Below are 15,581 nucleotides of genomic sequence, written 5' to 3' on the forward strand. Positions count from 1 at the left end.
AACCAAGACCTCTGTGGGTCCCCCAGTAGTTGCTGCTGGTGGCTGCACGGCCCTTGACAGACTTACTCCGGTCGCCCGGCCCGCGCACCCCCCCACCCCGACCACTCTTCCCATTGGCCGAAGATACCCCTACTGAGTTCTCATTGGCTGCTGCACTTTTCCTCCGCCCCTACCCCGAGCAGAGAGCCGCAGCAGCGGGGGACGCCGCTGTAAGTCCCCACGCTGGAGCTGAGGCTCAGCTCTGCGCGGATAGAGGCGCACAGCGCACTGAGAACCCTACTTTCTCGAGAGCCCGAGCCCGGCAAATGGGCGAATGAGACGGAGAGCAGGGACATGGACTGCTATCTGCGTCGCCTCAAACAGGAGCTGGTAAGAGCGGAGTAGGAGCGGGGTGGGGGGCTGGGGGGACTGCTCCACCCAGACCTAGGTACCTACCTGGCTTGGGCCCGCGCTCCGTGTACCGGGCGGACGCAGAGAGGAAAGGAGAGAGGATGCCAACTGGTAGGTAGAGGCTATGGCCGTCGCTCAGAGGCAACAAACTTTGGCAAAGATTTCTGATGAGATATGGACAAGTAACAGGGAGTCAGAGCACCCAGCCAAGTTGAATGTGACAGAACAACCGAAGAGAAAGGAGGGCACACCCAGAGGGGACAGGCACACAGACGGTGGAAGTGCCCAGAGTCACAGGAATGACAGGCACAGGCAACGGGACGTCAGTGGTCGGGCGCTGGGTTCCAGCAGCGCGCAGACAGATCCCTACCCTGGGCAGGAGGTCAGGCTGGACTGCTCGCTCGTGGGGAGCTGGCACCTCCCGGGGCCCCCAGCTCTGCCGGGCTTGGCAGAGCTGGCGCGGCTGCGGGGGCAGGCTTGGCCGGCTGTCTGCCCGGGCTTGTCTGCCAGCAGGGAGGGGGGTGGCAGCTGTAATGACGGGGGAGGAGGGGTGCCGCCTGGCAGATCGCGGAGCGGGAGTTGTGGAGGCTCGGCCAGATGTCAGGTCTGGGCTTGGGGAGTGCGCTGGGAGTGTGCGGGGCCTCGGGGTGCTGAGGGTGAGCATGTTACCCTGGGGAGGGGGAATGAATCACTGAAGAGGGATAAGTGACTGTTAAGGCTGTGTTAGGGAAGCCAGGTGGATTCTGATTTTTTTCTCTCTCCTCTCTCCCTACTCCTTCCCCTCCCTCCTTTACCACCAGGATTCAGGCAGATAGGTAGGTAATTCGCATCTTTCCTCCGCTCCATCCATCCCTTCTTCATCTAGACTGCCTTAACTTCCTCCTCCCACTCCACCTCTCAGTGTCTCTTTCCTTTTATTTGCCATGGCAGTGGGCCCTCCAGTCTCACTTCGCTCGCTTCTTCTCTCTTCTATTCAAAGTCAGGTCATCCAAGCACCCCAGCAGATCTGGATCCAGAGAGAGCCCAGCTTAGGCTCCTTAAGATCCTTCCCAGTCCTATCTGCAGAGTCCACTCTGCCTGCTTGGCAATGTGTAACTGGCAGGCTTTGGTGGTACCAGGGAGGAGAAAGGAAACAGAAGTAGCAGGTGCTCTCAGTGATGCTCCCTGAGCAAGATGACCAAGCCCTAGTCCTGTCCGGTCTGGTCCAAGAGTCTTCCTTTTCAGGTTTCGGTTCACATTTTTAGTCCTTCCCCGCCCCCCCCCCCCCAGCCCTTTCACGAAGATATGAAAGTCACTAGCCCCCCAAAACCTCTTCTTTGGTGAGTGTCTGCTGCTACTCTTCGGAACTGTACCATGCCCTGTACCTTATCAGTTTTCATATGCATGTCATGCTAGTTTGGGATGATGGTCTTGGCCCATAAATATCCCCTGCTCATGTACCCACTTCATGTGGCCAGTACCAGAAAGACCAAGATCATTATGGACAACGGCTGAGGGTCAAAGCCCTTGCCAAGAAAAGAATCTAACAGAATCCTCTTTGGGCCTGGGACCTGGGACCACGCCACCTACATCAGGAGCAGCATCTATAGAGGGTTTGTGGGTGTTCCTGGCGTGGGGATGGATTTTTCTAAATCTTACTGATTTGCATTTTACGTCACTCTAGGTGGGAGGTGGTGAGGGAGGGAAGACAGTCTGTGGATGTCAAGAGAATTTTTAAAAAGAGAAAAGAAATCTGCTCTGAGCTGAGCTCTCAGATTTTAATCTGCAAACCCCCACCAAAGCCTTGAGCCCCTATTCCTGGGAGACGGAGAGACTAAAGTCACCCACTCCCCCTCAGCTTTCATTTGGCCTTTTGTCTGAGCATCTCCAGCCTTTGTCTTGGAGAGGAAGCCAACTGCCTGGCCTGGGGCCCAGAATGACACTCCGATGGCAGAGTTCTTCAACCCTGTAGTACTCTGCCCCCCCCCCCCCTGCCAGCTTACTGAACAGGAGTCCTAGCAGAGTAATAGGCAGAGCTATCAGTTCGTTCACCCCGTGATACCTCACCTCAGTGTCTAAGTAGCAAAGCTGAATCTCTGAGCCTCAGTATCCCTAAGTGGAGCAAAGAGGAAAGCAAAGTTCCATTATCCTGGGCCTACCCTGAGCTGCCTTCCTTCATAGACTGTAAGGATTGAATCCATGAATTGTGGCTATGGTGCTTTTGGGCTTTTTTACACTCTCAGGCTGTAGTGGGGTAAGTATTACATACATTACATAACTTTTGTCTGCAGTTGGTTCATTCCAGATGGAATCATCTGTGCCATCCAAAAGGACTGTCTGTTTCCTTGTTCTTGCCCAGGAATGTATCATGTAATTCTGATTAAAGTCTATATTTGCTTATTTTAATAAATTCCCTTTCAAAACGTCCTGCAGACACTATGGGATGAACCTGTTGCAAAAGGCAGTCTTAACAGACAATTGTGAAATTGTCTTTGTCCAGGGCATTCCATATCTCCTCTTTTATACAGTTCCTTCCTTGGCACTGAAATCCAACCAAGAAAAGTTCCTAAAAGAACAAAACCCGAATGGCCAAATTTCCTGAAGCAAAAAGCATGAATTGTAATAATGCAGGAGGGAGGCCGAGAGAGCAGAGACCCAGGCTCAGTTAACTTGGTAGCTTGAGCACTGGTCCTTTCTTCCTGCCTGGAAGGGGAGGAGGGTCGAGTTTCAGGAATGAAATGTGCCTGAACAAGTGGCAGCAGCTGACACTCTTCTTAAGTGGGGGCGGGGGCTGCAGAGTCCAGTGCTTTCCTTTTCCCTCCAGCTGCCAGAGGGGCTGCCTGAACACAGGCCTTGGGACCAGCTGTTCCTTAAACACGGCATCCATCCAGGGTCCAACAAATGCATAGACACAGGCACACAGGAGAAGCAGACGTAGGATGCTCACAGACACTTCTTGTGAGCTCTGATCAATTCTGAACAAACTGAATGCATAAGGTTTGAGTGATCAGAGCTCATGAAGTTCAGCTAGGCTGGGAAGACTTCCTGGTGGAGGGGACTGTTATAGGAGGACATTATGAAATGGCCATCCCAGCTGAGCCCTGGGGAATCAACCAATGGTCTTCTTTCTCATAGGCTGGAAAAGTCCTTACAGGGAACTTGTATTAAGAAGGCAATTCTTAAGTCACTAGTGGCTAAAAGTTTAGGATGTCCTAGCATATGACTAAGGAATGAGACCTAAAGGCAAAATAAGGAGGGGGAAAAGGGTGTGGAAAGTTATAATTGGAGCTTTCAAGTTTTGAGCAAAGCAGCTCTCCTTTTTAACAAAGAGAAGCTTCTCCAAAAGCATCTCATTCTCTGTGTGTAAACTCCACCCCCTTCTCTTCCCAGGGAAGAAAGAGAGTTTCAGAGTCAGTTAGTCTGGGATCAGTAGGGACATAGGATTTGGGGTCAGGTCAGATTGAACCCGACCTTGGCCCTGTCTGACTCTGGTATATTCGTGCTTTTCTGGTCCTTAGGACAGATCCTTAAAGGCACCTACTTCCTGTAGCTACTGATGACAACAGAAGTGAAGGCTGCTCCTGAACTCGGAAGCTCTTGGCCTCCACGGCCAGGACTAAGGCGTAGTTACCAGACCGAGTCTTGGATAAACCTGCATAAGAGTCAGACAGGTTTACTGAATCCATACTGGTTTAAGGCACTGGCACTGTGTGTAGATACAATTAAAAACACACGAAAGTTTGGTCTTCAGGGAGGGGATAATTATTAGTAGAAAAGAAAGCATATGTGGATATTGATGTTAAAATGTAAGCGCTGTATAGTGACTCAGTATAGAGCGCTTGCCTAGCATGTGTGAGATCCTGTGTTTAAGCTTCAGTTCTGGAAAAAAAAAGATACACCAAACACTTAACACCATCCAACTGTTACACTCTCTCTCTCTCTCTCTCTCTCTCTCTCTCTCTCTCTCTCTGTGTGTGTGTGTGTGTGTGTGTGTGTGTGTGTGTGTGTGTATGTGTGTGTGTGTGTGTGTGTGTGTTTGCTGTTTTTGAGACAGAGTCTCACTGCTTGTGCTTACCTAGACTGGCCGAGATTACAGGGAGCCACTCCACCCAGCTTTAGTCTCATTTCTAAAACAAGAAAATAGAGACTGTAAAAGTTTAGGTGATTTGGCCAAGGTCATAGAGATGATAAGCGTTGAAGGTTGGATTCAGACCTGGACAGATGATGACAGAGTCACTCTTCCCACCTGCTCAATGGGATTCTCAAAGATGTACAAAGACGGGGAGTTTATGCTCTGTTAGGGGCATGGTTCAGCCCTCTGTGTTCTGGTGTAGAGAGACAGCACATACATGAGACCTTGCGGATCAATTAGGACTCGCACAAATGTGGGCCACAATGAAACATTGGCAGATGACACAGAGGCTCAGTCATGTGGGTGTCTGAAGACCAACTTGAGTTTGCTGGACTGTAGACTATCTGTAGGGAAATAGTGGGTGGCATAGCCTTGAGTTGTGCTAAAGATGGACTTTTCCTCTGCATCAGACAGCAGCTTGGTCAGAGATATAAATCCGGAGACTCAGGATGTCAAGACTCAGGATGTCGTATGAGAGGAAAGGAAGCAAATGAGGAAGGAACACGACTTAGAAGCGGTCAGGAAAAAGGGTATGACTAGGAAAGAGCGACTCAGGGAACTTCTTCAGGTTCCTTAGTTGACTGCAGGAGAGATGGGCTGATGCTGTCAGAGGAAAGAGGGCTGGCTAAGGCTGAGAGACCAGCCTTCCAGAACAGGCAGTATTGGGCCTCTCTCCCCATCTGCTCCTTGCCTGACCATGTGATCCCCAGGAGATGGTTCACTTGGGAAAGTAGGCTCATCATTTCTTACCCTTCACTTCCTCCCATCCCCACTGCAGCTCTTGGCAGAGTTTCTGTGTTACCTTCCTGTTGAAAGTTCTAGCCAAGAGTCAAGAAGGTCCCTATTCACTGGGCTGGAGAATGGGTCACTTGGCAAAAGTGGGGCTTTTCCCATTTCCGGCCCAGAGCCTCCTCCTAGCTTCCCCATGGGTTGAAAGGAACTGTGTGGGGATTTTGTGAGTAATGGGGTGGGGAAGGGAGGCAGGGCACACTGCCAAGTCCATGGGCAAAGCTGAGCCTGTGTCAAAGGATTCCGGCTGAGCTCCGAGAGGGCGTGAGATGGATGGAAGGAGGGCACAGCTGCAGGATCAGTCAGGGGCCCAAGGCAGGACTTGGGAAGGGAGCCGAGGATGTTGGCATCTCCTTCTAACCCCTCTCCTCCCACACCACAGAGGGCCAAACCAATGCTGATGGGAGGGTCCTTAGATGGCTGACCCCAGAACCCCTTCCGCTCCATGACTCAAGATGGAGGGATCTACTGCCCAATGGCAGGCAGTGTCCTGAGTAGAAAGACACAGAACTGGGGCTTGAAGACACTCAGACCATGGTTTCTCCATGCTTCTTCCTCATCTGATGGTAACTCCTTCTCCCACCTCTTAGTGACTGTCCTGGCTTCCCACGGCGCTCCCACTGGCCTACAGGAAGTGGGGGAGGCTTTATCCTGCAGCTCCACCTGATGATGGCCTGTGTTCTACTTATCATGCAAATTCCTTCATAAACACATTAATTATAACATTAGCAGATTTAAGTAAAACATTAAATAGGAATTTAAAAAGTTTGGAGACACAGTGTAAAGAATGTTTGTGTAACAGCGGTTCTAGAAAAGATGATCTGAGGGACCCTCTAACTTCCTAAATCCATCAAGTGGAGCTTCTTTTTCCTGCCCAGGGCAACAGTGGTGTTCATCAATGCAAAGAAAAGGGTACACACCTGACACAGGAGTGTTGAAGTTGTACAAGTTCACAACCTAAAGAACATAGGCAAAATCTTTCCAATGACCCAAAGAACACAGGTGAATCTTTCCAATGACAAGTGCCAAGTTTATTAGGGTTCCTTGACTACAGCACAGGGTTCTTGATCTCACCAGGAAAACAAGAGTAGATTGCAGCTAGAGAGACTAAACTTTGATATGCAGAAAATGTATAGATAAAAATATGAATTCTAGCCAAGGCAGGAGGCAAGCAATGAACTAGGGGTGATATGAGAACAAAGGTGTGGGTGAGGGGACCTTTGAAGCCTTCCTCAAAGAGAGTCCATTGGGGCATGTTTAAGTATTTGTTATGTACTTTGCATTTGATGCTATAGAGCTGCAGAGGAGACAGGGTTGTTGGTTCAGATGAGAACCAATTAGATCTTAGGATGTCACCAGTTGACTCCCAAGAACAAGTAGGGCATGACTTGACCCTTGCAGCTCTGTGATACTAAGAGGCCTGCAACACTGGAGATTGGTACTCAGAACTATTGATTTCTGGATGTCTATGCTAACCCTGTTCCTTAAGCTCTCACCCCATACTGCTCCCATCCTCCTGCTTTGGTCCTAAGACAAGAGAAGCCCTGGGATCCCAGATGGTCCCACGCCCTGAGTGAAGAGAGCAGCACAGTCTCTGGCTCTTTGTCCATGGATGACATCATCCCCTTGGGGTTGGTGGGAAAGGCTGTCCTCTTGGCTCCCCTCACACACATGGCCCAGAGGATGCTACTGTTTGCACCGCCCCTGGCCCTCCCAGCTTCCCACGGCTTCCTTCTTTTCATCCCTCTCATGGCTGCCTTCCCTTTAGAGTCAGCTTGTCCTCTGCCTGAGGCTGGGCTCCTGGAAGTCAGTGTGAGTGGTCAGGAGGAAGCTAGTGCTTCCCCTTCCTCCATTCCTCTGCCTGAGTAAGGCAGGGTTGGGGAATAAGAAGCTGGACAAAAGAAGTGTTCTTTTTGGTCAGACCATATGTGATAGATATATGGAATCCTGTCATCATTATGTGTGAAGATTCACCAAGGAAGAAATATTTTGAAAGCATGCTGGAAGTCTTAACAGCCAGCCTGCACTTGATTCTTTCTTTGAGCCATGTAGAAAACCATTACCTCATCTAATCTGCACAGTAGCTATTGAGGCAGAGACTACTATTCCTATTCTAAAGAATGGAGAGATAGAGCTGGCAATGAACTGCGGTTGTTTGAGTGCCTGACTACTACAAATCTGGGGTTTGATTCCCAGCTCTGCATAAAACTGGGCCAGGAGGGTATTCCTGCAATCCCAGCACTTGGGAGAGAGAAGTTGGAGGCTTTTCAAGTTCATCCCCAGTAATTTTGAGATCAGTGGAGAAACTGAGCTGGGTGTGATCGGGCATCCTACAATGTCAACACTTGGAAGGCTGAGGCAGGAGAATTGTGAATTTGAATCTGAGATGGGCTGCATAGCAAGACTTTGAAGAAAATAGAACAAATTAATAAATAACAATACCCTGTAGACAAATTAAAATACAGCTACTACATGACAGACCTTTGATTTGAACTCTGTTCCTTTTGTTTCTAGACCCCAAGCTCTGAATCAGTACAGATCATTTTCAATATGGATACAATTTCAGTCCTTGTTTTCTTTAAAAAAAAGGAGCCCCTGTCTTAGGGACAACCCTGAATTCATACATTCCCACACACATTCATTCCCACTGGAAAACTGTACAAAATGTCAGCCTTATTTCTTATGGATTTTTCCACACTGGAGGAGACTGAATGGGGTCATTTCATTCCTCCCACTACCTCTGGTCTGACTGTGTTCCTCCCTCTGGATGAAAGCCCGCCAGCTTAGATTCCTTGCCGCTTGGTGAATTGAAACCTTGGGAAATGGCCCTGGCTCTCTCTCTCGCTCCCTGTCTTATAAAAAATTTAAGGTAGCAAACAGTGTATAGGGATGGTGTAGGGGGGGACGGTCAGCAGTTCCATATAGTGTTTATGAGCATCATGCAAAGTGACGGATGGGTTTGGGGTGATACAGTGACATGCAGATCCCAGTCTCTACCTTTAAACCATAGCTACTCAGCAAATACTTTTGAGCAACTGAGCGGATGGTGAAGAAATGGATGGACCCAGTACAGAAGCAGGACTCTGGGGACATGTACCTCAAAGATCTAAGAGGACACCCTGACAGGAACACAGTAAAGACATATATGGGACATGGGTTCAAATTTCAGAAATTACAGTTTCCATCATGGGTCCTGACTGGAGGTCACAACAGTGTGGAGAATCATGATAATTGAATTTTGACAATAGAGGGACACTGAGTGAGCGGATGGGATGGAGACAGGCAAGCTGAGGAGTGGTCAGGCACTCATGGGTCTGGGGGCCTGAATGGAAGTATGGAGGAAACTCCTGCAGCATTTCCCAGCATGGAAGGCAAGAAGCAGGCTATCCCGGGAAGGAGGACCCCAACCCAAAGCAGGAACAAGTTACACAGGAACACAGTGACTGAGTAGAGAGTCCGGGTGATAGGGGAGTAGACTGGAGTGTGGGGATCCATAGGGCAACTGGAGAGAAATGCAATTTCTCAGCAAGGAGCTGAGCCGGGCTTGCATCCTCGAGTCTGGGGTACCCTAGCAGCAGCTGAAATAAACATGCAGTAAACACATGTGTGAAAGAAGGGGTCAGGACAAGGACCACCAATGATGGTTCTGTGCCTCCTTCCACTCAAGTGGCACATATGTGCCCCCAGCAAATCCAAGGGCTGTTAGCCTTTGTCAGTTCTCTCCCTGTCACAGGAGAACGCACAAAGCAAGGGCAATCTCTGCAGCCCAGAAAAGGCCTCCCGGCCCTAGGGGGCTGACAGTCCTCCACTGACCTTTAGTGCTGCTCTGCTCGCTCAGGGGAGCTTGGACAGATCTCTCCCTACCAGGCGAGGGTTGGCAGGAGATTTAACCTAGAAGCCAGAGAGGGCCAAGTGACAGCCCACGCTGCAGTGCTTCTGTGTCCCCCCACTACTTTAGCCCCCGCCAATGCCTTGGACTTAGCTCTGGGCATTAAGACAAGCCTGGGAGGTAAGATGATCCTGTGGGTCTCTGGGGGGCTTAAAAAACAGATGGTTCCCGCACAGAGCCTCACTGTGAGTAATTTGATCAGGATGTAGGGAGGGAGCTGGCAGGCCTGAGGCAGCTTGGGCACAGGGGCTTGGAACTTTGTGAATGTTATCAGAAGCAGCCTCTCCTCTCCAGCCTCCAAGTGGGGCCCTCACCCAAGCAAGTCCTTCAGCCCCTTCCAGATGGTACCTAGGACATGGGGTTAGGGGAACTGACCTCGGAATCCCTGCTTCTGGTATGAAAGCCAGCGTGGCCTAGCCGGCAAGAATGCTGGAGCCAAGCATGAGGGAACAGGTGCTTGGGCGGGGGTGGGGGGCTCTGGGCAGGGTTGGGCAGGGGCTTCTGGCACAAAGGATTTCTCTGGTCTCTCTCCTGACCAGTCATATGTGAAGAACAGTTAGAAGAAGCTCCAGGCCTCTGCTTTCTCTCTAGATTCCCTTTCCCCTCCCCTCTCTACTGTTTCCTAGAGTAGCCCTCATGTCTGGCCCTGTTGCCCAGCCATCTGCAAGCAATGGTTGCTCGTTGAGACAAAGCTGAGCTGAAGTCCTGGCTCTAGGAGCTGTGGGGATGTCAAGTCCCTCACCTCCCTCCTGCTACAGCTCACCCACTTGCTGAAGAGAGAAAGATCTCTACAGGGGTTGTAGAGATCAAAGGAAACAAGATACCAAGTTTGTGCAGCATGATTCCTGCCACATAGTAAATATTCTCAAATCTTTATTGCCACCATTATCCATCAGGGAGCAATGTCATAGAAAGGACAGGAGTGGCTACTATCATTCTTGATCTTTAAATTATATGTGCATGGGTCTGTGTATAGGTTATGGACTGAGGAAGCCAGATGTCAGATCCCTAGGAACTGGAGTTACATATGGTTGTGAGCTACCATGTGGGTGCTGGAAATTGAATCTAGGTTCTCAGGAAGAAATGCTAGTGCCCTTAACCTCTAAGCCAGCTCTCTGCTACTATCACTTAGTACAGCCGTGACTGAACTCAGCTCCACCTTCTACTGTCTAATTGCTTATGGGGCTCAGTTTCCTTATCTGTCAGATGGAAGCAATAATTGTCACAAACTTGAAGAGTGGATGACAGGATTAAAATATGTAATCTATTGATGTAAGTTGACATATACATACATATATGCATTTATTTACATTTCTACACACACACACACACACACACACACACACACACACACCAGCCAACTAACCAACCAACCAAACACATAAAACACTAGTCCCCAATTTGATGATATTTGGACAAGGCATACTTGTAAAGCTGTACCCATGTTTGCTTGTTTGTTTGCTTGAAATGGAGTTTCATTCTATGGCTCAGGCTTCTCTGGAACTCACTACATATCCAAGGTGTCCTTAATCTCAAAGTAATTCTCCTGCCTCAATTGTATATGTTTGAACTTCAAATCTAGTGCTGGGAATACAAGTGTGAGCCACCATGGCTGGCTGTCTATTCTGTTTTTGTGTCTCTCCTCTCCCTCTCCTCCTCCCCCTTCCTCTCCACCTCTGTCTCTGTCTGTCTATGCAGTGTCATTCAATGGGATTTATATTGGATAAGTTTTCCATCTGTAGGCTGATAAAAATTCTGAGCACTTTGCCATAGTTTAGACCAAGCTGTGATGTTTGATGGATTACATACACAGAATGCATTTTCAACTTAAAATTATCATTTCAGTGCACTGTAGATTTAGCAAGTGGTGGAACATCAGAACAGCTTTTAGGACAGTGCCTGTCTTGGTTAGTTCACAGCTATTAATGTTAACTCTCTTATCTGGCAGTGGCAGCGTTCAGATTTCTCCTCTCCTGACAGAGTCCTGCCCTGTAGCAGTCTGTATAGGTGACGTTCCAACGGCTGACTTGGAAGACACTGAAAGTGTATGTTCTGAGGTTACAGACTGAGGTTCAAGGATGCGAGGGGTAACCCTCCCTGCAGCCCCAGCACTCACTGGCCCCGTGTTGTGTTTTCTCTCCTTGCAGATGTCCATGAAGGAGGTGGGGGATGGCTTACAGGATCAGATGAACTGCATGATGGGTGCACTTCAAGAACTGAAGCTCCTGCAAGTGCAGACAGCACTGGAGCAGCTGGAAATCTCTGGAGGGATGCCCACCTTCAGCTGCCGGGAGAGCTCACACGAACAGCCCGAGTGCCCTCGCTGGCAGGGTAGTGGAGGTTCTGCTGGGCCTGCTGCCTGTCCCTCCTCTAGCCAACCATCTTTTGACAGCAACCCCAAGTTTCCATGCCATAGGAGTGTCTGTAGGAAGGAGCTGGCTGTCCTTCCTAAGACCCAGCCACCCGAGCACCAGAGCTGTACCCAACAGGAGATAGAGTGGGTGGAGCCAGATGACTGGACCTCCACGTTGATGTCGCGGGGCAGAAATCGGCAGCCTCTGGTGTTGGGGGACAATGTTTTCGCAGACCTGGTGGGCAACTGGCTAGATTTACCAGAACTGGAAAAGGGCGGGGAGAAGAGTGAGCCTGGGGGATCCAGTGAACCCAAAGGAGATAAAGGCCAGTCCAGAGAGCTGGGTCGTAAGTTTGCCCTAACCGCAAACATTTTTAGGAAGTTCTTGCGTAGTGTGCGGCCAGACCGAGACCGGCTGCTCAAGGAGAAGCCTGGCTGGATGACTCCCATGGTCTCTGAGTCACGAGCAGGACGCAAGAAAGTCAAGAAGAGGAGCCTTTCTAAGGGCTCAGGACGGTTCTCTTTCTCAAGCACAGAAGAACCCAGACATATTGAAACCCCCGCCACAAGCAGTCCCAAGGTCTTAGAACCCTCCTGTAGGGGATTTGACATTAACACAGCTGTTTGGGTCTGAATTTGAGAGATGCTAACTGAACCTAAAATGTAGACTTGTGAGGGCCCTGGGGGAGAAGGAGGGCAGATGGCATGGTCTTCAGGCCAAATGCGAGTTCCCAGCCTCAGAAAGAGAGTTCTTAGCCTCAGTAAACAGTGGAGTGAGGCTGTCACAGGCCATGCTGGGCTGAGACCCTGGAGAGAATGTGTTTGTGTGTGTGTGTGTGTGTGTGTGTGTGTGTGTGTGTGGTTGAGGCAGGAAAGGAGTCCAGGACAAGCCTATGATATTCTTCTATTACCTTCCCATGACCTCACCTCATTTGAACATTCTATATGGAAAGGGGCATTCAGCCCTTATGTTTCACAGAGAAACTTCCAATAAAGACCTGTCACAGGGACCCTATTTTAACGATCTGCTTCTCTGACAAGGCACTGCTACAGGCAAGGTTCTTGGTTTTCGTTTTTTTTTTTTGGGGGGGGGGGGTTGGTATTCCAGAATGGAGCACCAGAAAGAGGAAAATCCCTATTCACAGCCCTTCCTAGGACCAAGTTATTTCAGCCCATAGCTGGGTGCTGGGAACCCAGAACAAGCAGTATGTGTGTGTGTGTGTGTGTGTGTGTGTGTGTGTGTGTGTGTGTGTATGTATGTGTGTGTGTGTGTGTGTGTGTGTGTGTGTGTATGTATGTGTTGAGGAAGCCTGAGATGCTCCCAGATCTCTAAAGTGTAGAGGAGAAGCAATGTGCCTTCACCCAGGTGCTGTCTCAAGTTCAAGTAGGCATGCCCAACCAGCGTGATATTCCATAAAGCAGCAATCTCTGAGAACACACTTCACTGCCAAAAGGCAAAACAGGTCAGGCCAGTCTCATGGTTATCGGTGGACCCTAGAGTTACACGCTGCCTGCTCCAGCAGCGAGAGCCCATCTTGATCCCTGTCGCCTGCCTTAATGCTCCTGCAGGGCAGCAGATGGTTGGGGTGAATACCCATACACTGAGAAAAATTCTTAGTCTACATCTCATAGTCATTCAGCGAAATGGACACATCTATCCTCATCACCCTGGAAGTCAACAGGGGACCCTCAGGGTGGGGTTGATGCCAGGCACTTTATATAGTGAGCAGGCATGCAGGCCTGGGTCCACCGAGAATCCATCTCAGCCCCCACCCTTAGCCAGGAAAGAACAAAGTAGGCTCCTGTTCAAGCCCAGCTGCCCCAGAGGGTGCCTTAGCTCCTTCTTTGCCCCCTCCTGCAGACCCAGCTCAGCTTGATGGGGTGTGACAACTGCAATTAGAGGCAAGCCGCCTGCTGCCCCCAGAGCATTAAGAGCAAATTGGAGAGGAAAAATAACAAGAGAAGCTCTTCTGCCTGCAGTCTAGACTCCCAGGGGACTGAGTGGAGGAAGGGAGAGCTTAAAGGACAGGGATGGGGGAGGTAGTAGTAGCAGTGGGAAGGGTTACCTGTAAGTTCCCACAAAGTTAAATGATAGATGGTTCTTTTTTTTTTTTTTTTTTAATCTGTAGCGTTTTGCCAGGCAATGTGCCTATCTTTTTTCAGAATGATTGATTAATCAGTGTGGTGGTCAAAGGGCCCTGTCATGCAAGCTGTCCCCATCAGGCTGCTCAAAAAGGAAAGCAGTTCCCAGCTCAGCTCTGTGGGCACCAGGCCTGTCTACTTTGGCCTGGTGTTTGTGAGCTGGGCTCACTTGCTCTGGTCAAGCAGGTTCTTGTCCACTTTGTCTCCACTGAACGCCTGTCTCTGGTGAGGAAGGTAACTAGCTGCCTCTGAATGCTGCTGCAATGTGTGTGGGGAAGGACCATGTGAAAACCCCACACCCCGACTCAACATATTATTCAAGAGGACACGGACTGTGATGGTATAGGAAGCCAACTCACCTCTTCACCATCCATGGGCAACTTGTTCCTTTCGTGGACTAGTCATAGCTCACATCATTTAAGTCAACTGCCACGAGAGACTCCTCGTTTTGACTGGGCACTGGAATAGAAGGCGAGAACTCAGTGATGGGAAAGGAGCCCGCTGCTGGCTTCCACAGCTACTGAGGCACACACACAAAAAAATGCAGTCAACCACCTGACCAGAAAAGAGTCCAAGGACCAAAACAAAACAATTAGGAAGTAATTTTGGCTTCTAAGATAATCCACAGTGTCCAGCACCCCTGCCTTTGTTTTTATTTCATTGCTTTGTTACACCCAGGAAATGGTTACTCATTTTACCTGTTGCTCTGAAATAGGCTCAGAGAAGTTAACTCTTTCAAGGTCACCGGGTACAAAGCTGGGGTGGACACAGCTTGTAATTGACTTCCACTCTTGTGTTCATGCTACCTGGCAAACGGTGCATCTTTGCTCCACAGCCAGATCAAGAATAACATTTGTCTTCTGAGATTATTCATGTCTCTTCGTGATTGACAAGTGGCATGCTCATTACCCCTTGGAGGAATTTTGCCTGGGTCTCAAAGGGGCTGATATAATGTCCCAACTGCTAGGTCATGCATGGCTGATGAAAGCTGATGGTGACTCAACCTCATATAACTTACTTTTCTGTCCACATCCTTGGCTCTTGCCGAGCCAGTGATGAAGAGTGCTCTACTGAAAGGAAGAGGTGACCAGAGGTGCTCTGGCCGTAGTGATATGACATACAGGGTCACATGGCAGGGAAGGAGACAGTGAGAGAAACAGACAGCTTAATTCTGCCTCTTGGACTCACTTTATGGTTAATTAGGACAGTTAAAAAAACTGGAAGCTCATTTAATACACTTCTTGGCATAGAGGCCTGCCCCACACCTGGCCTAATTCCTTGGCAGGCCTCTAGTTGGCCTAGGTATCTTCTCAGGGATCTACCTGCCTCTCTGTAGCCCTGTCTGTGGTCAGTCTGTAGACAGTCTCCAACCGCAGCATCTACTGGAAGATTCCCTCCCTGCTGGGCACAGTTGGTAGAGCCTGCCAGATCTTGTTTCCTCTTTACGGCTTCCTCCCCATGCTCTTCTGTAGCCTACCTTCAGCGTGATCCCTAACCCAAACGGATCTAGAGGAACAGACACTTGGCTCAGCACCACCCACTGTCTTCACCTGTTCCCAGAGGCTACATGGAGAGGGCCCTTTCTTTCTCGACACCCCAACATTCTCTGTAGAATAAACTCAAGTGTACAGCCTGTCCTCAGAAGTGGCGCCTGTCTGCAGCTTCCCTGGAGAAATGTCCATTCACCCCAGGTGATCTCTCCAACCAGGACACTTAAGTGTTTTGGCCAGTTTCTGTGAATTCCTGATCTGATGTCAAACAGATCAAGACCCAGGCTTTTTACTGTGTCAGCCTGAGCATGTGGCCTGACCTGCCGGAGGCTCCTCTGCTCTTGTATGAAGCAGGAATGCTGTCAGGCACACAGCACAACACACCAGTGGTAGAGAACACTGTTCCCAACACACAGG

The 15,581-nt window shown here is 49.6% G+C and overlaps 1 protein-coding gene across 1 annotated transcript; it reads left to right on the plus strand.

The window, feature by feature from the left end:
- The first annotated feature begins 240 nt into the window (after nt 1-240).
- INKA2 (inka box actin regulator 2) lies at nt 241-14,441 on the plus strand. Its single transcript, XM_080915190.1, has 2 exons — nt 241-369; nt 11,327-14,441. The coding sequence occupies exons 1-2, from the start codon at nt 334-336 to the stop codon at nt 12,164-12,166; spliced, it is 876 nt and encodes a 291-aa protein (XP_080771316.1). The 5' UTR covers nt 241-333; the 3' UTR covers nt 12,167-14,441.
- The last annotated feature ends 1,140 nt before the right edge of the window (nt 14,442-15,581 follow it).

This window comes from Micromys minutus (assembly GCF_963924665.1).
Source record: "Micromys minutus genome assembly, chromosome: 4".
NCBI classification, from domain to species: Eukaryota; Metazoa; Chordata; class Mammalia; order Rodentia; family Muridae; genus Micromys; species Micromys minutus.